The sequence below is a fragment of the Cuculus canorus genome, chromosome 28 (assembly GCF_017976375.1).
Source record: "Cuculus canorus isolate bCucCan1 chromosome 28, bCucCan1.pri, whole genome shotgun sequence".
In the NCBI taxonomy this organism is placed as follows: domain Eukaryota; kingdom Metazoa; phylum Chordata; class Aves; order Cuculiformes; family Cuculidae; genus Cuculus; species Cuculus canorus.
Genome location: NC_071428.1, coordinates 1,305,219 through 1,328,120, shown reverse-complemented (window position 1 = coordinate 1,328,120; position 22,902 = coordinate 1,305,219). Strand labels below are relative to the sequence as shown.

The 22,902-nt window shown below is 49.0% G+C and overlaps 2 protein-coding genes across 3 annotated transcripts; both read left to right on the top strand.

Annotated features, from left to right (window-relative positions):
* The first annotated feature begins 7,934 nt into the window (after positions 1-7,934).
* Positions 7,935-10,730, top strand: LOC104054232 (olfactory receptor 1052). 2 transcript variants are annotated; one of them, XM_054050924.1, is made up of 3 exons: positions 7,935-8,059; positions 9,651-10,029; positions 10,237-10,730. In XM_054050924.1, the coding sequence occupies exons 2-3, from the start codon at positions 9,665-9,667 to the stop codon at positions 10,601-10,603; spliced, it is 732 nt and encodes a 243-aa protein (XP_053906899.1). In that variant the 5' UTR covers positions 7,935-8,059; positions 9,651-9,664; the 3' UTR covers positions 10,604-10,730. The 2 variants fall into 2 exon arrangements, with proteins under 2 accessions (XP_053906899.1, XP_009557700.2); XM_009559405.2 differs by having other exon boundaries at positions 9,651-10,730.
* A 5,266-nt stretch (positions 10,731-15,996) lies between these two features.
* On the top strand, positions 15,997-21,404 carry LOC128849350 (methanethiol oxidase-like). The gene is made up of 12 exons (XM_054050896.1): positions 15,997-16,129; positions 16,268-16,321; positions 16,635-16,747; positions 17,507-17,692; positions 18,174-18,294; positions 18,380-18,562; positions 18,821-18,999; positions 19,424-19,502; positions 19,802-19,923; positions 20,021-20,113; positions 20,342-20,460; positions 20,725-21,404. Exons 1-12 carry the CDS (start codon positions 16,126-16,128, stop codon positions 20,885-20,887), a joined length of 1,416 nt encoding a protein of 471 aa, XP_053906871.1. The 5' UTR covers positions 15,997-16,125; the 3' UTR covers positions 20,888-21,404.
* The last annotated feature ends 1,498 nt before the right edge of the window (positions 21,405-22,902 follow it).

The window sequence follows — 22,902 nt, the reverse complement described above, 5'->3', positions numbered from 1 at the left end:
TCATGTTTGCAGCACTTTGGGGTTTGCCTGCAGCAGCCACGATTTTTCCAATAGTTTGCTGTTTTTGCGTGCAGCATCCTGGATGTTTCCAGCGATTTGCTTTGTCGCCTGCACCTGTTTGAAATATTCCCCAATCTTGCTTTTTTTGCCTGAGCCGCCTGTGCTTTTCTTCCTTTTTAGTACACTACAGGAAGCCTGCCGTTGCTTTGTCTGCAGCAGCCTAAATGCTTACTGTGCTTTGCTTGTTCCCCTGCAGCAACTTGGATGTTTCCAGCCCTTTGGTTTTTCGCCTGCGTCAGCCTAGAAGTTTACTGCATTTTTCTTTTTTGCCTGCACCTCCTCGGAATGGTCCTGTGCTTCGCTTTTTCGCCTGAGCCGCCCTTGTGTAGTCCTGTGCTTTTCTTCCCATCCAGCACCTTTGAGGAGCCCTGCCTTTGTTTTTTCACCTGCAGCTTCCTGGATATTTCCACCGGTTTCCTTCTCCGCCTGCAGCAACCTGGATGTTTCCAGTGATGTGGTTCTTTGCCTGCACCTCTTTGGAATAGTCCTATGCTTTGTTTTTTCGCCTGAGCCGCCCTGGAGGAGTCCTGTGCTTTGCGTTTGTGCCTAAGCATCCCTGGGGGAATGTTGTACTTTACTTCCCAACCAGTACCTTTGAGGATCCCTGCCTTTGGTTCTTCACCTTCATCAGCACGGAATTTTACAGTTCTTTCCTTTTTTGCCTGCGTATCATTGGAATAATGCTGTGCTTTTCTTTTTCTCCTAGGCCAGCGTGGAGGAGTCCTGTGGTTTTCTTCCCGTCACTCACCTTTGAGGAGCCCTGCCATTTCTTCTTTACCTGCAGCAGCCTGGATGTTTCCAGCGCTTTGCTTCTTCATCTGCACCTATTTGGAACAGTCCTGTTCTTTGCTTTTTCACCTGGGCCCCCCTGGAGGTTTCCTGTGCTGTTGTTCGCCTTCATCACCATGGAAGTTTACAGCGCTTTGTTTATTTGCCTGCAGACCCTTGGAATAATCCTGTGGTTTGCTTTTGCACTTAATCCAGCGTGGAGGAGTTCTGTGCTTTTCTTCTCGTCCAGCACCTTTGAGGATCCATACCTTTGCTTCTTCGGCTGCATCAGTCTGGAAGTTTATAGTGCTTTGCTTTTTTACCTACACTTGTTTGGAATAATCCTTTGCTTTGCTTTTTTGCCTGAACCGTCCTGGAGGAGTACTATGCTTTTGTTCTCATTCAGCACCTTCTAGAAGCCCTGCCTTTTTTTCTTAGCCTCCAGCAGCCTGGGTATTTGCAGTGCTTTGATTCTTCGCCTTCATCAGCCTGGATGTATACAGCGCTTTGGTTTTTTGCCTGCACCTGTCTGGAATCGTCCTTTGCTTTGCTTTTTCATCTTTTCCAACGTGGAGGAGCGCTGTGCTTTTCTTCCCGTCCAGCACCTTTGAGGATCTCTGCATTTGGTTCTTCGCCTGCAGCAGCCTGGATATTTCCACTGCTTCGTTTCTCCGCCTGCATCTGCCTGGAAATTTACAGCACTTGCTTTTTTGCCTGCACCTCTTTGGAATAGTCCCGTTCTTTGCTTTTGCGCCTGAGCCGCCCTGGAGGAGTGCTCTGTTTTACTGCCCTTTCTGCACCTTGGAGGAGCCCTGCCTTTGCTTCTTCGCCTGGAGTAGCCTTCATGTTTGCAGCACTTTGGGGGTTCGCCTGCAGCAGCCCGGATGTTTCCAATGGTTTTCTTTTTTGCCTGCAGCAGCGTGGATGATTCCAGTGCATTGGTTCTCTTTCTGAGCAGCCTGCATGTTTCCACCGCATTGGATCTTGGCCTGCATCAGCTGGGAAGTTTACAGCGCTTTGTGTTTTTGCCTGCAGATCCTTGGAATAATCCTGTGGTTTGCTTTTTCGTCTATTCCAACGTCGAGGAGTTCTGTGCTTTTCTTCTCATCCAGCACCTTGGAGGAGCCCTACCTTTGCTTCGTCGCCTGCATCTGCCTGGAAATTTACAGCTCTTGCTTTTTTGCCTGCACCGCTTTGGAATAGTCCTGTGCTTTGCTTTTTGCCTGAACCGTCCTGGAGGAGTCCTGTTCTTTTCTTCTTATTCAGCGCCTTCTAGAAGCCCTGCCTTTTTTTCTTAGCCTCCAGCAGCCTGGGTATTTGCAGTGCTTTAATTCTTCGCCTTCATCAGCCTGGATGTTTACAGCGCTTTGGTTTTTTGCCTGCACCTGTCTGGAATAGTCCTTTGCTTTGCTTTTTCGTCTTTTCCAGTGTGGAGGAGCCCTGTGGTATTCTTCCCATCCAGCACCTTTGAGGATCCCTGCCTTCGCTTCTGCGCCTGCAGCAGCCTGGATGTTTACAGTGCTTTGGTTTTCTGCCTGCAGATCCTTGGAATAATCCTGTGGTTTGCTTTTTCGTCTATTCCAGTGTGGAGGAGTTCTGTGCTTTTCTTCTCATCCAGCACCTTTGAGGAGCCCTTCCTTTGCTTCATTGCCTGCATCTGCCTGGAAATTTACAGCACATGCTTTTTTACCTACACTTGTTTGGAATAATCCTTTGCTTTGCTTTTTTGCCTGAACCGTCCTGGAGGAGTCCTGTGGTTTTCTTCCCATCCAGCGCCTTCGAGGAGCCCTGCATTTGCTTCTTAGCCTATAGAAGCCTGGATATTTCCAGTGCTTTGATTCTTCGCCTTCATCAGCCTGGATGTTTACAGTGCTTTGTTTTTTTGCCTGCATCAATTTGGAATAGTCTTATGCTTTGCTTTTTCGCCTGAGCCGCGTTCATGGTGTCCTGTGCTTTTCTTCCCGTCCAGCACCTTTGAGGATCCCTGCCTTCGATTCTTCGCCTGCAGCAGCCTGGATAGTTCCAGTGCTTCTTCTCATTCAGCACCTTCTAGAAGCCCTGCCTTTTTTTCTTAGCCTCCAGCAGCCTGGATATTTCCAGTGCTTTGATTCTTCGCCTTCATCAGCCTGGATGTTTACAGTGCTATGGGTTTTTGCCTGCACCTGTCTGGAATAGTCCTTTGCTTTGCTTTTTCATCTTTTCCAGTGTGGAGTAGCCCTGTGGTATTCTTCCCGTCCAGCACCTTTGAGGATATCTCCCTTTGCTTCTGCACCCGCAGCAGCCTGGATGTTTACAGCGCTTTGGTTTTCTGCCTGCAGATCCTTGGAATAATCCTGTGGTTTGCTTTTTCACCTAATCCAGCGTGGAGGAGCTCTGTGGTTTTCTTCTCGTCCAGCACCTTTGAGGGTCCATACCTTTGCTTCATCGCCTTCATCAGCCTGGATGTTTACAGCACTTGCTTTTTTGCCTACACTTGTTTGGAATAAGCTCGTGCTTTCATTTTTTGCCTGAGCCACCCTGGAGGAGTGCCTTGCTTTTCTAACCATGCAGCACCTTGGAGGAGCCCTGCCTTTGCTTCTTCACCTGGAGCAGCCTTCATGTTTGCAGCACTTTGGGGTTTGCCTGCAGCAGCCACGATTTTTCCAATAGTTTACTTTTTTGCCTGCCGCATCCTGGATGTTTCCAGCGATTTGCTTTGTCGCCTGCACCTGTTTGAAATATTCCCCAATCTTGCTTTTTTTGCCTGAACCGCCTGTACTTTTCTTCCTTTTTAGCACATTACAGGAAGCCTGCCGTTGCTTTGTCTGCAGCAGCCTAGATGCTTACTGTGCTTTGCTTGTTCACCTGCAGCAGCTTGGATGTTTCCAGCCCTTTGGTTTTTCGCCTGCGTCAGCCTGGAAGTTTACTGCATTTTTCTTTTTTGCCTGCACCTCCTCGGAATGGTCCTGTGCTTTGCTTTTTCGCCTGAGCCGCCCTTGTGTAGTCCTGTGCTTTTCTTCCCATCCAGCACCTTTGAGGAGCCCTGCCTTTGTTTTTTCACCTGCAGCTTCCTGGATATTTCCACCGGTTTCCTTCTCCGCCTGCAGCAACCTGGATGTTTCCAGTGATGTGGTTCTTTGTCTGCACCTCTTTGGAATAGTCCTATGCTTTGTTTTTTCGCCTGAGCCGCCCTGGAGGAGTCCTGTGCTTTGCATTTGTGCCTGAGCATCCCTGGGGGAATGTTGTACTTTACTTCCCAACCAGTACCTTTGAGGATCCCTGCCTTTGGTTCTTCACCTTCATCAGCACGGAATTTTACAGTTCTTTCCTTTTTTGCCTGTGTATCATTGGAATAATGCTGTGCTTTTCTTTTTCTCCTAGGCCAGCGTGGAGGAGTCCTGTGGTTTTCTTCTTCGAGGAGCCCTGCCATTTCTTCTTTGCCTGCAGCAGCCTGGAAGTTTACAGCGCTTTGCTTTTTTGCCTGCATCTGTTTGGAGTAGTCCTGTGCTTTGCTTTTTTTTGCCTGAGCCGCCTGTACTTTTCTTCCTTTTTAGCACAGTGTAGAAACACCGTCTTTGCTTTGTCTGCAGCAGCCTAGATGTTTCCAGCACTTTGATTTTTCACCTGCAGCAGCCTGGATTTTTCCACCGATTTCCTTCTCTGCCTTCAGCAGCCTGGATGTTTACAGCGCTTTGTTTTTTTCCTGCAACTGTCTGGAATAGTCCTGTGCTTTGCTTTTTCGCCTGAGCCGCCCTGGAGGAATCCTGTCCTTTTCTTCTCATCCAGCACATTTGAGGAGCCGTGCCATTGGTTCTTCTCCTGCATCAGCCTGGGTATTTTCAGTTTTTGTTTCTCCTCTTGTGGGAGCCTGGATGTTTCCAGCGCTTTGCTTCTTCATCTGCACCTATTTGGAGTAGTGCTGTTCTTTGTTTTTTCGCCTGAGCCTCCCTGGAGGTTTCCTGTGCTGTTCTTCCCATCCAGCGCCTTTGAGGAGCCCTGCCTTTTCTTGTACGCTTGCAGCAGCCTGGATGTTTATCATGCTTTGTGGTTTTGGCTGGAATAGTCCTTTGTTTTGCTTTTTTTCCTGAGCATTCATGGAGTCCTGCGCTTTTCTTCCCGTCCAGCACCTTTGAGGAGCTCTGCCTTTGCTTCTTCACCTGCAGCTGCTTGGACGTTTCCAGTGTTTTGCTTTTTCGTCTGCACCTCTTTGGTATAGTCCCGTGGTACAGCTCCTTCCAGATATTCTCCAGGAAATAGAGAACTTTACTGTGTGTCCCTTGCAGTATTACTTTAAAGCTTGTTTCCAATGAGTTGGAAATGTTGTTATTCAGATCACTTGGAGTGGAAAATAAACTCTTTTCTGTCTTAAGTCTTTGCAGTGTTTGTATGTGTGTGTGGGGTGTGCTTTGGCTTTTTAGGGTGAAGAGACGTAGTTCTATCAAAAATCATTCTTTTCCTCACTTGCTAATGTGGGCATAATGTGGAAGATGGAAAAACTCGCCAAGTGGATGAACAAAGTGACTTCTGCCTGCAAAGCAGCACGTGGAAAAACTCTCCTGAAGAGAGAGAGGTCTTAGCAGTTCTTGTAGTCTATGCAAAAGGTATTTGTTGGAGGGAATCATCTAATCCAAGGCTTTCCCATGGCTGCTGAGCTGACAGGGAAGTATTGGTATGGAGAATGACTGTAATTCCTTTCAGCTGCTATTTTGGGAAAGCATATGCAACTTGGCAAACTGAGAAGGTGGAGGGAAGTGATTCTGCCCCTCTCTTCTCCCCTCTCTTGTGAGACCTCATCTGGAATACAGTGTCCAGTTCTGGAATCCTCAGTGTAAGAAGGATATGGAGTTGTTGGAACAGGTCCAGAGGAGGGCTCCAAAGATGATGGGAGGGCTGGAGCACCTTCTCTACGAGGACAGGCTCAGAGAGTTGGGCTTGTTCAGCCTGGAGAAGAGAAGGTTCCAAGGAGATCGTCTAGCATCCTTCCAGTACCTGAAGGGGGTCTAGAGGAAAGCTGGAGAGGGGCTATTCATAAAGGCTGTGGGAATAGGACCAGGGGGAATGGGTCTAAACAGGAGAAGGTCAGATTTAGACTAGATATTAGGAAGAATTTCTTCACTTGGAGAGTGGTGAGACACTGGAACAAGTTGCCCTGGGAGGCTGTGGAGGCCCCGTCCCTGGAGGTGTTCAAGGCCAGTTTGGATGTAGGTCCAAATGTCATGCTGACCCGGAGCAAGGTGAGCCCAAACCCATGTGCCCCTCTCATCCAGTCCTCTAGGCTTTCAGCAATAATAATGGAGGACTTGCCTGTTCATGTGGCCATGAGGGGTTCTCCTTTGGACACGGCAAATCCTTCTCCAGGCTACACCGAGTCTATTGATCCATCTATTTCCACCTAAGATATAATGGGACATATGGACACAAGTCTGGCAAATATGGCACGAGATGTAGGGAGACTTGTTCCCTTTAGGGGAGCTGGAGAGATGTGTGGTTGGTCTCAGATAGTCCTGGATACCCATGTCTAAACAGCTGAACCACCACCACCACCTTCATTTTTACTGAGCGCAAAGAGAGCCCTGGCACTCGGCTCATATGTCTACGCTTAATGTAGGTAACAGATGAATAAATCCCATCTATGGATCAGATACAATACTAATATGAGCAGCTGTTTATATGGGGACTCTCTCCATGCTGTCAGTTTAATCTATAAGCCTGAGCTTCTATTATTTGAAAGGAAAAGACAACTATACTGAAAGAAAGAATGTCAATTGTAAACTTGTGGAAATGTTCCACATACCGAAAGAAGCTGCTTTCTGTTGAGTGTGTTGAGCAGAGATGAATTATAGTGAAGTTACCATGAATGTGCTGTCAGTTTTCTGCTAGCCAAAAAAAAAATCCACTCCTAAGTTTGCGGAAGGAACAGGATTAGCACCATCTCTTTTCAAAACAAGGCTGTGGTGAGATGGGTTTGATCTTCTAAGAGAGGTGGGGCAGGAGAATAACCTGGCTTTCTGCACAGGAGTCAAAATAGGGCAGCTGAGACATTCCTGGGGATACTTGGAGCACGGTAAAAAGGTTTATGGACTATCAACCATGGGGGTCCTGTATAGACCTCCCTGTCCTTAATGACTCATACCCTGGGAGCCTTTCAGGCTCATTTGTCACCTGGAGGCTTGGGTCAACTTTCATGTCCAGTGATCCCAGCCACCTGCTCCAGGCATCCATCCAGTACTAATCACAACAGCCGGAGCTGCTTGCAGTAGGTGTTTAAGACACTTGGAGTAAATTGTCCTTCAGATGCAACTTCTCACCTCTCCCTTGATTTTCAGAGGAGCTTGTGAAAAAGTAACTTGTGCTCCTTTGGATCTCTACCTTTTCTGTCCCATGAGGCTGCCAAGTGTTGTAAGAGGTTATTGCCATTTGTGACAATAATCAGCAGGATTTGGCCTCTTCCTGCACAGGTGGCTGAGCCTTTGTTAGCAGTGTAGACAGTTGTGACTCATGGGTTCTCGTTAAGGAGCCAGCAGTATAAAATCAAGATCCACTTCCCTTAGAGACCTGAACTGTAGCCAAAGTTGTGACAAACACTTGCTCCCTGAGGCGAGATGTCTGCTGCTCACAAAGACCTCTAAAAGCAACCTCTTGCTGCAAATGAAGAGCTGCATCTGATGAAAACGTGTAGGAGGCTCTCAGATGCTGAGGAGAGACGTTCCTGTTTATCTAGACGCAAGGATGATGGCCACAAGGGTTAGTCCCCCAGATTTACTGTGCAGACACCCTGAGTTTGTAGTGCGACCCTAAGTGGAAGACACCTTGCAGCTGCTAAGAGGAGGTGACCCCCCATCCACAGGTAGGTGGGACCATTCCCCGAAAGGTCCAGGTGAGCTCTGTTGGGACCACCCTCCTCTGGTATAAATTGCTGCAGCAATGCTGCCTTTGCGGAGGGTGTTTTGGTTTACATCAGGTAAAGGTTTGCTCCTGTAGTTGGTTAGAAAAAGATGAGACTATTTCTGCTGGGATGCATTGTGGTATTTGGAAATAAAAAGATCAGAAATCGTGGTGTCTATGGTGTGTTTAAGGAACCTGGGATGGGAGAAGAAGAAAGGAGAACGCTCTCAAGGAAAGACTAAGCCACCCACTGAGCCTGAAATAAAGTGATATTCACTTTAAAACATACTGTTTCTATAAAGAAATATTCTACTGATGAAGAAGGGTTCTTCAATGAGTCTTCTGATCCTGCTGTTCATCTGGTGGGGTAAGACTTAGATTCTCATTTTTCAGCCTGTGAAGTTTTAATTATTTTGTTCTGAACCTTCCTGTTACCAGGGACAGATACGCATATTTCACATTTTCATTAGGGTGAGCATCTTAACAAGATACCCAAACTGAGGCAACTGGGGTTGAGTGAGTTTGTCGCAGCACAGCTCCACGGTCTCATCCGTGGTGTTGACTCAGCCGAAGGGAGAGAGGCAGGAGACGCTGAGCATTTGCCTGCTGAAAATGGGGTGAGAGAGATGCTTGTGAGTGCCCTAATTGCCAGGATGCTCTGCTCTGCCCCTGTCGGGCTCCCTCCAAGAACCTTTTCCTCTTCACATGGCATCCTAAACCGGTCAATTCTTAGTCTGGCTCTTTTTTCCCCCCCTCCCTCATGCCTTCTGCCAGTGCTCTCAGCCATACCTTGTTTCCACCCCAAATTGAAGTGCGATTTGAAGTCAAATGCTGCTGTTTCCACACATTGGGGAGTGGTTTGGTATTCCAGGACAGCATCGCGGGTTCTGCATTTGTCTGGTTTTACTCAGTGCGATTCAGCTGGTTCATACCCATAAACGCTCACAGCTGTCTCCTGACCTTGAATTACTTCTGTAAGTCAGGTTTCACCTCTCAGTCCATTTCTGGACATACAAGGTGATTAAATTCATCACCATCTCACGGTGGTTCATGGTGCCTACATGACAAGGGGAGCCATGAGCGAGGATGCAACGGGCTGGCTTATTGACAGGCTGACAGAAACTCTTCACACCAGGAACCCCAACACCGTGGCCAATACCTGTGCTCTGCGTGTCGAGGGGCAGTCAAGACAGATTTTATGGCTTTTAATCTCTTAATTGCATGTTCTCCAAATTGCACCGAGGAACAGTTCGATGCTCACCCCAGTTCAAACTAACAGCTTCGGGTTCATATTCCTCTCATGTTGTCCATCATTTAATCTCCCCAAGGTTTCTGAGACAGTGATATTAAATTCCTCGTGTCCCGAATGAGTTTTAGGATCATGAAGAATTCCCTCCCTCCTAAAAAATAGAAGATGCTTTTCTGTATTACAGTGTTTTTTCCAAAAACCAGTGAAGGAAAGCTACATTTCCTCCAAACAATTACAATTATAAATGAGAGCTCTCATTCTGGGAATCTTATAATCAGTTTGAAATTGGGAGGAAGAGAAACGGGTGCAGACTGAAACTTAATCATAGGAGGTCAAGGGCAGAGCTGATGACCTGGTTTGCATCACCTCGAACCCCTATCTACTGCTCTATCCGTCGATCTCATCAAACTCTAGGTACCACAGTGGGATTCTGGGCTAGAAATGAACCTGCTCACAGGTTTGCCCGCAGTGAGAAGGTGAGAGGCAGGGTCTCACTGCATGCAGGAAATGTATTTGGGAAAGCTGGGATGCTCTCCCTTCAGAAGGGACCTCCTCTTTCCTTGGACTCTCCATCCTGCTGTAGCTCCTTAGAAGTGAAGGGTCTAAGCAATCTGGCTGCAGAGGGAGTAAATTGTCAAGTTTTTCCACTTCAGATAAATAAAACAGTTTCCATTGTCCTCTATCTTCAGGCTCTTTCCCTCCTTTGTAGGCACGAAGCCCTGAATGGCACAGCAGAATCACACCTCAGTGGCGGAGTTCATTCTTGAGGGTTTGAGTGACCAAGCGGAGATAAAGGCAGCCCTCTTTGTGCTGTTCCTGCTCGTCTACGCCACCACCCTTTTGGGCAACCTGGGCATAATCTTAGTCATCCGAGGTGACCCACGACTCCACACATCCATGTACTTCTTCCTCGGCAGCCTCTCCGTTGTTGATATCTGCTTCTCCTCTGTAATTGCTCCCAAGACCTTGGTGAACTTCCTATCGGAGAGGAAGACCATTTCCTTTGTTGGCTGCATGAGCCAAGCCTTCTTCTACATCATCTTTGTGACAACTGAGTGTTTCCTACTGACCGTCATGGCATATGACCGGTACGTGGCCATCTGTAACCCCCTGCTCTATTCCTCTGTTATGACTTGGAGGTTGTGCATGTGGCTGGTGGTGGGGTCCTACATTGGAGGTGTCCTGAACTCCATCATACAGATGACTTTCATCATCGGTCTGCCCTTCTGCAGCTCCAATATCATTAACCATTTCTTCTGCGACATTCCTCCCCTCCTGGCTCTGTCCTGTGCCAGCTCCTACATCAATGAGATGATCCTCTTCTCCTTGGCTGGCACCATTGAGCTCAGCACAATCTCTGCCATCCTGGTCTCCTACATCTTCATCTTCTTTGCCATCCTGAGGATCCGTTCTTCTGAAGGCAGACAAAAAGCTTTCTCCACCTGTGCGTCCCACTTGACAGCCGTGGCCATGTTGTACGGGACAACAATCTTCATGTATTTACGCCCCACCTCCAATTATTCCCCAAGCACTGACAAAATAGTTTCCATCTTCTACACAGTGGTCATCCCAATGCTCAACCCCCTCATCTACAGCCTGAGGAACCAGGAGGTGAAGGATGCTCTGAGGAGAAGAGCAGAAAGAATCACAGTCAGGCTCTAAACCCTCCTCAATAAAACCTGATACAGGATTTCTCTCAGAGGCTGTGGAGCCTCCACCCATGGAGATACTCAACCATTACCTGGATGGGGCCATGAACAACCTGACATGGCTGTGAAGTCAGCCCTGCTACGAGCGGGACATAGAATAATAGGCATAGAAAGGACATCTAGGAGGTCTCTGGTCCTATGAATGGCGAGTTGTATACGTCTGTACATATACGTGTGTGTGTATATGTATATAAATACAGTATTAAATGTACATTATACCATACATTTATGCATAATGCCTTATATTCTTGTGTGAAATATGTACGCCCGCACACACACGCATTGCTACTTTTTCTTGAGACTCCCTAGCATCAATTTAACTGAATTCTCTATGATTTATGGGCTGGATCGGGGAGATTGCTCCTGTGAAAAGCTCTTCAATTGAAGGACGGAAACGCAAGAGTTAAATGGATAAACCTTGAGGGTGTCATGCAGTCGGGAGCAATGGGATCTCATGCACAAGTCAAGTAAATGAAATATAAACTCTTAAATGAGTCTGTCTGTGAAACCAGGCTGATGAGTTAAATTATAGAATCATGGAATGGTTTGGGTTCTAATGGACCTTAAAGGTCATCCAGTTCCAACCCTCCTGCCATGGGCAGGGACACCTCCCACGGGATCAGAGGGCTCAAAGCCCCATCCAACTTGGCCTTAACAAGTCCAGGAATGGGGCAATCATGACTTCCCTGGGCAACCTGAGCCAGTGTTTCACCAGCCTCATTCTGAAGAATTCCTTCCTAATGTCTAATCTAAATCTTACCCCTTCCCCTGGCCGAGCTTCAGGCCATTCCCCCTTGTCCTGTCCCCTGTCCCTTGGGAGAAGAGCCCAATTGTAATTATTTCAATTTATATTTAGTAATATTCAATAATATTTTATAAAAGAAATATTTAATTCGTACTTCAATTGATAGGATTTAGTGATGCTGTTACTAAGAGTATTTAATACCAGGAGCATCACGTTAATTTTATTACCTATTGATGATGATGATGATCTGTTGTGTATTAGTATTTATGATTGTTTATTTGGTTTTTTAAAATTAATTAATAAACAAAAAATAGCCTATTAATAAATAAATACAACACAATTAATAGCTAATGATTGCTGTACCACCCCAGTCAAATAACTGGAACCAGCTGCCCAGGGCGGTGGTTGAGTCCCCATCTCTGGAGGTATTTAAAAGACAGGTGGATGAAGAGCGTAGGGATATGATTTAGTGGTGGACAGGTACTGTTGGGCTCGATGATCTCAGAGGTCTTTTCCAACCTGGTGATTCTATGATTAGAATGGCCTGCAATGATTATTATCATTAATGGCAGGAAGTATCAGTAGTTAATAACAGCATCACAGCATTAATCATGTTCCCTTAATATTTATTACCACTGTCTATTAAATCATGTTGAAGCACTGTCAATCAGAGGGACAGGTGTTAGAAATTACTTATAGATATTATTAATTATGGTCAAAACCCACCTTAAGTTCCCTATTAGTGGGTGAACGACCCAACCCTTGGTGGATTCTGCTTCACGATGACGGGAAGAGCCAGCATGGAAGGATCAAAAAGCAATGTTGATGTGAACACTTGGATACCCCAAACCAGTTATCCCCATGGTAACTTTTCTGACATGCATGTCACTAATTGGATGACAACACATATGGCTATTTATTTATCTTATACAGGTATGTGCTCCTTTCCCAAGTTAAGTTAAGGTGGTTTGTCCAAGTCCCGTGTGAGGATGTCATGTTTTCTAATTATTACAAGATGCTGTTTACCGAAGTCCAAGTTAAAACTTTATTGGATGAATATGGTTAACAAAGTAATGAGAAGGAAACAGTCATTCACGCAACGTACGTGACACATCTGCAAGAAATATGAACGTTATCAACAGAGGGAAAGAATGCCACATTTGATAAACATTTGACATTTTTCTTGTAGGGATCAGGAGGGTCCCATTTCAAATTATACATCTTGTTAAAGGATTTGTACCAGACAGTGTGTAACTCTAGGCTTGCTTTATTTACAACTCAGAGTTGGGCCATCTGATGGCCCACACAAAATCATCAGATATTTATACAGCATTATACAATAGTTATTTTCCCTGTAAAGTTGTTTGTGTTTTTCCGTGTGCTCCTCGTTCTTTATTCTTCATTACTTGAAAGTCCACAGAAGTCCACCTTGATAATTCATCTCTGCTGTCTCATTTCGGTTCTCCCTCCGAAGAGATGCTTCAGCAGGCCACCTTCCTCCTCTTGTCATAAAAATCTAATACCTATGTCCTAAGTCTAATATTCTGTTGATTCAGCTGGACTGGGGCTATACACGGGACAATTGAACTGTATTCTTGTAGCTGTCATAAAGATTTATTTCCAACACCTGTTCGTATTATATTCTTTCTTAATACAATACTCTATTTATCACAATCAACTATCAATAATATCCAAGTCCTACATGGATATATTTATCACGTTTTCTCATTTCCCTATAACAATTGCAGCATCTGCTTTAACTGTTATCAAATTCAGTTTATACAATTCACTCTTACTATCTCTTATGGATGGCTCTGCAAATACCATTCGATGCTTCTTTCTGGCTTCGTTACCTAAGATCTCAAAAATTAGGTTATGTCTTTTAATCCTTGCATCCTGTACCATAGGACAATATCCTATTATATTGGCACAGGACTCTGTTTCGGCCAAGGAGAGCCTACAAGATTTTACACGGATTTCCTGTCTACCCCTAGATAAAAACTCTCTTGCGGAGTAGACATTCGCCCGTAATTGTAGGGCTGTTATGAGCGTTCTGTGAGGAATGCCCCATAATCCAATGATTACTGACCTTATCAGTCGCAAAATTGTTCATTCCTCAGCCTTGAGATACCAGTTTAGTCCAGTTTAAGAATTCCCTTCTTCTCCAGTTACTGGGTCTCGGAAAGATGGTTTTAGAAGCGAACATTTCCCATTCTGAGATTGGGCGGTGGGGGCACTTCAGCACTTAGAGGTCAATTCCAACCTTACCGATTGTATGATTCTATGATCCTCATTGCTGGATCAGAGCTGCCTGAGTCTTCTTCCGTGAGCAGCGTCCTCTGCTCCACATTGCCTGGAGCTCGTATGGGAGCAGTGCATCCTACCAGCCTGGAAATTCAATATCCTAGTCTATGTGGAAGTGTTTTGCCACAAGAGGGTGCTAATTATTTATGCTTACACCAATCGACGATGCCAATTAAATTCAGACACTTGAGTAAAGGGCTAAATTTATTTTACTGTTAACACCCAAAAGATATAATTAAACAACACAGGAAATAAGCAATGAATAGTACAGAATGAGGCGCTGAAGAAAACGCTATAAGGTAATACATCTAAAAATTACTACATGGTAGAATAATGCTTAAGAAAAATACATCACTGCTTGCCCTAATCAGTACTTTACCATCATCCAGATCCATAATTACCAGTGGGTTCCAGGATAGAGTGGGGATTTCATGATTCTTCCCCAAGCAGGAAAAATCCTGCTCAGGGCGTCCCTTGTCTTCCAAAGGCCACTGACCCTGGGGTCCGGCTTATCCATTACCAATCAGCAAGTCAGGATGACTTGCATTTCATTTTGCAGAAACATCTGGTGGTGCACCCTGGAGCTTGGCCAGAGCCCGAGACGTGCCTGGTAGGGTTTCCTACAATACTCCTGCTACACTTTTTGTCAGCGTGGTATTTCAACAGTTAGTTGCTATCAGCAAAAATATCTCTAAAGTGTGAGGAGTTGCCGTTGTTGTGTTAGTTTTTAAAGTGCCAACAAAAAAATGTATTTAGTCTTAAATTATCAGCAGTGTATGATTGCACCGGCTAAGTGTGCCAGGGTTCGTCTCATAAGTCAATCTCGGCCTCGGCCCTATTCAGGGCATTGGGTTTTTCAGGAAGGAATGAGAACTACCCTGCAAAACCCCTCATTTTTTCCTTTCCCACTGCTGACAGAAAGTATTTGCCAAGTAGGGCCCTGATACCTCTGGGAGCTACACTAATTATTGGAGGATCTCCTCAGAGCTGGGTGGTGGTGTCTGGCTGCTCCTGTGCCCATCTGAGTGTTTCAGGTGCTGGTTCAGAACCCGAGAGCCACTAATGACAGCCCTGGTGAGATAAAAGATCTCCTCTGATAGCAATCTTCTGAGAGCATCTCCAGTGGCTTTGTCAGATGATTCTGAATTCCTACCTGGAGAAATTACTTGGCCCGTGTAATTTGCCCATGTAATTTCGTTGAGGAGCTCTTCCACAAGATGTGACAATTCATCAATCACATTCCATGCCTCTTGGTGTTTTCACCCTGCTGGCGTTTGGCATCCGGTGGCAGAGAGACTCACGGGGATCTCCAGAGACCACCCTGCATTCCAAAATGCTTCTCTCCAACACTCTCTCTTGTCCCCATGGGGGGCAGTTGAATCCAATTTCAACCCCTCTGGCGCCAAGTGCTTTGCGCGGTTGGTGCCTGCTGTGGGTTTGGGGCATTCGTTGACCAGGTTGGTGGGGACGGCTCATAGCTCCTGCTCAGGCCTAGTTTCACTGCACTGAGCTGCCACGAATCCCGAACTTCCTCCTTCCCACAGGCTGACTCTTCCCGTACAGAGTTAAACCAGAGGGACAGCGGGTATGTCTTGACTTTGCAAATGCTGCTTCAACGAGGGCACCTATTGTATTGATCAAGGCACCCATTTCTGGCCTGGTGTCTTTTCCATCTCTTTGGGAGATCCTGCCAGCTCCTTTGCTCATGTTGGCACTGTTGGAGCCCCTTCTGTCCTGTCGTGTGCACTGGTTCCCAGTTCGACATCCTTAGGAGCTCCAAACGTCTCCATTATGGGTAGGGGCACCTCTGGGCCTGCCTTTCTGGGCTGAAGGCAGGGACCCCACACCTTCAGCTGGGCCCTCAGACAGAGACGTGCATTCTGTCAGGGTCCAGTTTTCAAAAGTGCTTTTGGTAGCTTCCATGCATCCAGACCTTGTAATTTCCAGGAGGCTACTGGTGGGGCTGATTATCTCACTGGGCTTTTCATCCCTGCTGAGGAATTTGCAGTCACTGCACATTTTGATGGCAGAACTTGTGTCTGGGGATGGCTTTAATAACATGGATACTGGGCCATGGGCACCTCCAGAGTGAGAAGAAATCCCACTGGAAATCCACAGAGCCCCAGGATCAGATACGGACGGTTGCGTTTGAGGAAAAGACCTGCATGGAGCAGCAGATCTTCCCTCCAGATTGGAGGTTGCAAGGCGGAAACAAGCCACAACGCTGGTCCGGCACCTCCCAAACGCTTGGGAGCAATGGCTCCTCCCTGGCAGCTTGCCTTCTCCCCCCACCCCTTGGTCTTGGATATAAGGCCCCGTCGGAGCAGCCTCGGCACAACACAACCTGCTCCAGCAACGCCAACAGCGAGCAGCAACTCCAGTTCCAGCACCTCTGCTCGTGAGAAGAGGACCCAGAAGGCTCCAACATGGGTAAGAGATGCTCCGCAGTCTCTCCTACACTGAGAGCCGAGACAGGAGTAGGTCTCTTGGGTGGGCAGGGTCTTCTCCACCGGCACCTCTGAAGGACGTGGGCATTTCTCACTTTATTCTTCTCTTCTTCTCAACCAGACAGATGCCGAGTTCAGTGCTACGAGTACCCCACCTGCCCAGAGGCTCTGAAAGGCAAGTCCTCTTGAGTGTGCTTGGGAGCGGGGGGACTTGGAACGAGGTCCTTGTTTGTGGAGCCCACCAGTAATGAACTATGCATGCCAAATCCTTTCTCCAAAGGGAGGAAACTGTCACTGCCTGGAGATCCGCTCCTGTTGTTCTCTCATGTCTGGGTCAGTAACGGGAGCTGGGTCGGACAGTTGACAGTGACCAAGGAGGGAGGTCACAGCATTCTGAAAAGTCAGTTCCATCCTAGCCAAGACACCAGGGAAGATTTTCTTTCTCTTCCATCCTGTCCCGTTTTAACCCAAGCTTTCTCTATCCCCAGTTCCCAGGGAGGAGGTTGCCTACGTGACCTGTACCTACAGGGAAACCTGCATCGACAAGCCTGACTTCCTGGCCACCATCGATCTCAACCCCAGATCTCCGTGTTATGGCCAGGTACCAGAGGCTTTGACTGGGTTGGTCACCGGCTGCTGGCTCTGTGCTTCGTGGTGCCCCAGACCCAGGCCATTCGCTCTCTTTCTTGGGATGGATCCGGCTGCTCAATTGCTGCTCTGCCATGCCGGCTGTACGCTCGTGTCTCACACCTCCTTGTCTTCCTGTCCCTTCTCGTCTCACCCTCCCTGCCCTGCCTCTTGCCCCCTGCTTCTTCTCCCCTGACTGGACCTGTCTGGAACTCCCTGGTGCATTTCTCAGGGCAAGTGAACTCCTTGCTTCTCCTCTGGTGTCGTGCATGGGATAGGTATGGTTTCCACTTGGAATCTTCCCTTCCTGCTCCTTTTCCCCTCTCCTCAGTGTGCCTGGCTCCAGCTGAATCATCTCTGTCTCCGTGTCCCGGGGACATGCTGGCTCTGACTCATTTCCCAACTCCCTTCCCGAGCACTTCCAGAAGAAAATGCACTTCAAAGCCAACACTGGCTTCTGGAAGTTTTTAATCCACTCCGGACTCCAGACCTAGGAGGACTTTGCAGAGCAACACATGTCCCATTGCAATGATCACCAGAATTCCTTCATATCCATGGTTTCATGAGTTTCATGACCCTCACAAAGCGCAGAGGCCGGTGCAAGGAGCAGGGTTCTGCTCCCTGCGTCTCTGCAGGCATCGCAGCTCCAGACAAACGGAGGCTCCAGAGGCAGCGTTAGGGGCCCCTTTTCCCCCTGCTCCCATGCGACCCTCACTCTGCCTTGGCTGCCTAGGTGATCCACCGCCTGCCCATGCCCAACCTCAAGGACGAGCTGCACGCCTCGGGGTTCAGCACTGCCTGCGCCTGCCCTGACAGCGTCACGAGGAGAAGGAACAAGCTGATTCTGCCCTGTCTGATTTCCTCCCGCATCTACGTGGTGGATGTGGGCTCAGAGTGCCGGGCTCCCAAGCTGTGTAAGGTACGCCTGAGGTGGTGGCTCAGTGACTGGTTTCTGGGAAGGACTTGGGAACTGGTGCTTGTGGAATCACAGCCAGGGAAGAAGAGGTCTCTCTTCATCTTCTCTTCCACCCTCCTTGGAGAGAGATGGGCCACGTTTCCCCTCTGCCCTCTCCTTTTCAGAGCAGGGGAGGCTATGCATGCATTGCCTTCCTTTCTATGCCCCTGTGGTGTTCCGAGAGCAGACAACAACTGGCAGTCACCCCCCGACGGCTGAGCTGTTGGGAGTTGGGAGTTGCTGTGTTCTGGTTGTCTGCACAGAGGGGAGCTCAGAGGCTTCAGCAGGAGCGAGCCCAGCAAGTGTGCATGTTTGGAATGAAAGCTCCTGCAGAGCTCAGAGATCCTCAAGGGTCTCCGCTGGCCAAAGGCTCTGATATGGAGGTGAGACAAAGCCGAGAGGTCAGAGGCTGAAGTCTGTATGTGTATGTGTCAATATGTTTCAGATGATTGAGCCAGTGGACGTCTTCTGGACATGCAACAAGGGATATCTGAACGTGCCTCGCAGCCTGCCCAACGGAGATATCCTGATTGCCAACTTGGGAGATCCATCCGGCAATGGGAAAGGTACTTTTCCTGGAATAGCACCATAAACAAACAGCCCAGTTTGGAAGCGGGGTGTGTGATGTGTCTTGCTCCCTTCTGTATCAAGGTGGATTTATCGTGCTGGATGGCGAGAACTTTGAACTGAAGGGGAATTGGGAATATGACTGTGATGTCCCCCGAAGTGGCTACGACTTCTGCATCAAACCATGCCACAACGTCCTGATCAGCTCTTCCGGAGTTGTCCCAAGATGTGCAGGACGTGGATTTAATCCCAACGACTTCAAGAGGGGTGAGAGAGTAGGAATGCCAGTGCTGAGCCCTGGGGTGAAGCTGTTGTCACCCCACTCACTGGGGTGAAGCTGTTGATGTGGTCAGTGTCCCTAAGCCAGGCTGGCCTTGTTTTCTCCTGCTGCTCCCTCCATCCATGCAGTTTCTCTGCTGCTTTTGGCTCCCCACTGCCATGGCTGTCCCCAGCTCTGCGCACTTTGCGGTGACATTAGTGTCCTTGGACACTGCCTCCTTCTGACTTGGTTTTCGTTCTCCTCAGGGATCTTTGGGCGCCACCTGAATGTGTGGAACTTGTCCTGTCACACTCTGACACAGTGCTTTGACCTGGGGGAGGATTCTCTGCCCCTGAGTGTGAAGTTCCTGCACAACCCCGATGCTGCTGAGGGATACGTCGGCTGTGCCCTAAGTGGTGTCGTCTACCGCTTCTACAAGTGTGAGGCAAGGATTCCACCCACAGGCACGGGAGATGTGGCCGTGGGGAGCTGCCCGAGATCGGGAAATGCACTGCAGAAACGAGGGGTCACAGAGAGCAGGAATGGGGTGTATGGATAGGGCAGCGTCCAGCCCTGGCTTTGGCCGTGTGTGCCGGGATGACAGGATGCTGCTTCTACTCTGAGTGGGAGGGAAACCCATCGAGAGCAGCTGGGACGAACTCTGGGGGGATCCCTTTGGGGGATGAATCCCAGCCTAGCTGTTGGTATCAAGGCTGCTCTCCTGGTGGTATCTGCTGGATGTTTCTGGGAGCAGAGGGAGCCTTCCTCCGGCAGCTTTGCTGGCATGGACAGGGGGGAGGATGCAGGGGAGAGCTCTTTCCTGAGCAGCCAGGAAGGCTCACGCTGCACTGCTGTTGTTTTCCGTGCAGAGAGAGAGCTGGGTAGTAGAAGAGGTGATCCGGATCCCACCCAAGGAAGTGACAGGATGGATCATGTGCAAGATGCCAGGTTTGTGTGCCATCCGCTGGCGGTTCTTTTTTCCTCCCAGCACTGTGTTTGCAGCCTGGCAAAGCCCCACACTGTCCCTCCAAGCCATGCTGTGCACCCACAGCCTGTTGGAGAGGCTGAGGGGCTTTGCAGAACCCCATAAGACCCCACTGCCCCAGACGGAGCCTGTGCCTGCAGCCACCTCCCTTTTGCTGAGGCGCGGCACACGGATGGCAGGGAGAGGGGCGCACTGGGACACGATGCCCAGTGCGTTGTCTGTTGATGCTGCTTCTCTGGAGCTCTGTCTTTCTGTGCCACAGCCTTCATTGCGGACATCATCATCTCCCCGGATGACAAGTACCTGTACCTCAGCAACTGGCTGCACGGAGACATCCGCCAGTACGAGCTCTCCAGAAACTGCAAGCCCCGGCTGGTGGGACAGGTGAGGCGGGTGCAGAAGGGCTTGTGGGGATGGGTTTCCCCACAGCATCCAGTGGCTGGATGAGAGGGCAATGCGTCTTGCTGTGCTTTGCCTGCAGGTGTTCCTGGGAGGTAGCATCGTCCGTGGGGGACCCGTGACTGTGTGCCGAGATGAAGAGCTGAAGTGCCAGCCGGAGCCCCTGGTGGTCAAGGTCAGTTGGCAGTCTCGTTGCCCTCAGGTGCCCTTTGGGTTTGGCTCTGCTCTGCTCATTCTCTGACCAAGGTTTGGGGCTTCCTCTGTGTCTGTCCATGTCGGCAGCCTCTTGTAGTTTGTGGTGGTGTGAGGGGAGGCGGCCACTCAGCTTGGCTCTGCTCCTCTGTTCCTGCTCGTGCAGCCAGGGCAGCCCTGCTCACATCCCTGCTCTTGGTTGTACCCTCAGTGCAAGAGAGTGTATGGCGGCCCGAGTCAAATGCAGCTCAGCTTGGATGGCAAGAGGCTGTACGTCACCAACTCCTTCTACAGCACTTGGGACAAGCAGCTCTACCCGGATGTGGTGAGGTAAGGAACAACTGGCAGGACCAGGGGCCTCTTTTGCATGGCCTCTCCACTGGAAATGGGAAGGGTCTCATCCGGGGGCTGCAGAGGCCATATTAGAACCATAGACTCACAGAGTCATCCAGGTTGGAGAAGCCCTCCAAGCTCATCCAGTCCAACCATCAGCTCTACCCCTTCCTGGGCACAGAAGAGGAGGTGAAGGGCAGGACTTCTCGATCAGGGCCATGGTTTGCTCATCAGTAACTGCTGCGCTCTTGTCCCTCGCAGGGAAGGCTCTGTCATGCTGCAGATTGATGTGGACACGGAGAAGGGAGGCCTGACCGTCAACAAGAACTTCCTGGTGGATTTTGGAAAGGAGCCCAATGGGCCTTGCCTTGCCCATGCCATCCATTTCCCCTGTGGGGACGCCACCACCGAGAACTTTGCCTAGGCCCCACGGGCAAGGCTGCCTTCTTCTCTCTCTTCTGTAGTGTAACCGTTAACAAAGAGCGTAGGGCAATTGGGTCTGGGGTCCCTGTTCCTTGCTAGAGTCTCAGTTTATGTTGGCCTGAGCTGTGGGAGCTCTGCTTGCTGTGAGGGTTTTGCTCCAGGCAGATCAGTGAACGACGCACGGCCTGTTTTCAGCCTTGTTTTCTGTGCTGAGCAGCCCCTGTGGTGTGAGTCCCAGAGCAGAGCCCAGGGCGATCGCTCCAACACAGTGATATGTGTATGCACATTGCCTTTCGGCAAAAAGTGAAGTGCCCAATTCGTCTGATTTCCCATTCTTCTGCCAGGACACTCCTGCACAGTCTTCCCTGCCACAAGAGTCCTCGTGGCTCTCTCCTCACATGCTTGGGTAGCTGTGGTCACAGCTGAAGGATGCAAAGTGCCTTATTTTGAAGACAGGTCCCTGTTTCTGCCACTAGTTTGCTTGTTGTGCTTTAAACATGAATAAAATCATTGCATCAGCCGGAGCTCTACGAGTCTCATTCCACTGAGGCCTTTTGGGTTTATTTCAGGAGCAAACTAACACCCTCAGTGTTTCATAATAACATCAGGGCTTGACAATCCCTGGATTACCTGTGTCTTCCTGGATGTTTCTAGGAGAAATTGTCTTCACTTGTTCTCTGGTTTTGTGCCTTCTTGCCGGCACATGCCTTGCAGGGAAACTTCGCATCCTTTTGTTCTCTTTCTGCCCCAAACAAACGTCCCTGATCACAGTGATGCAGAACTGTCATCACCCGAACCAGTCCTTTGGCTTTAGTAGGGCTCCCCTGAAGGTGGGTGTGGGATTGACCGTCTTAAGCAGCTGCCTCGCTGCTAGGGAGAACATTGAGTTCCACTCAATGGTTCCACAGACAGCACAGTTGCAACATGGCAGAGGCAGAGTGAGGGGGTTTCACCTGCAGTGCTCTGCCTGTGCTTCACACAAGTCTGGCAAAACGACCTCAGTGCCTTTGGAGTCCTCCATGGACCACATCTGCATCTGTGAGAAACGCAGAGTGGAAGTCCCTTTTCACATTTCTGCTGGTATGAGCAAAGTCTTTCATCCCTCCAACTCCCGTTCCAAGTCTGTGGATCCTGATTTCCATGCGTCAGGGAGTGTGAGCCTTTCCTGCCACTTGTGCAAGAGTTCTCCCGAGGAACATGGGACGCGGTGCACCTGCATGGCTAAAAGTGCCTCACCCGGGAGGCGGCGATCTGGGGTGGCTGCAGTTGGGTGCTGCTTCTGTTGCCTCTAGTGGATGGCTGGAGGATGGGCTGCTTTCTAGCACCCATTGAGCCCTTCACAGCTTCCACCAGCTCCCCAAAAGTCCTTTTTTTCTGGTGTTTCATGAGAAACTGGGGGCATCCTGAGGCTGCACTGAGCATGGATGCACCAGGATAAGATGAGCCTTGGAGATACAGGACTGGAAAGGAATGTCCTTCGAAATCAGGGGGATGGTGCAGCTTTCTGAGTGCTCTGTTCTGCCCAGAGTCTTCTCAGACGAACCTGCAAATTTCCCTCCCCTTCCAGCCAGCGGGGCAGACAAGGAACGGTCCCAGGCTGAATTCACTTCTTGGCAGGAACAGACTCACGTTTTCAATCTCCTTGCCTCTCTGTTAGCTGTACCAGGTTCACATTGAGATCTCCTCCCCTCCAGAACACTTTGTGCTGGGTTTATACAGCACATTCCAGTCTTGGGATCTGGGCTGGACGTGGGGAACCTGCGCTGGGTGGAATTGGCACCTTTCTTTCTCTTTAAGGGAGATTATACTGCAAATGTGGAACAACTGTTCAGTGGTCAACGTTGAGTTCTTCTGGAACCTCTCGCATTGTTCTGTGTGGGTCCCCTTCAATACCATCCTGAGTTGGTGTCATTTGTCACAGCAGGATGCCTGTGACCTCCTCAGATTCAAGTCTCTGGTTTCTATTACAGCTAAAGGTCTTTTCCAGCTGAAACTGTTCTATGATTCTATCAAGCT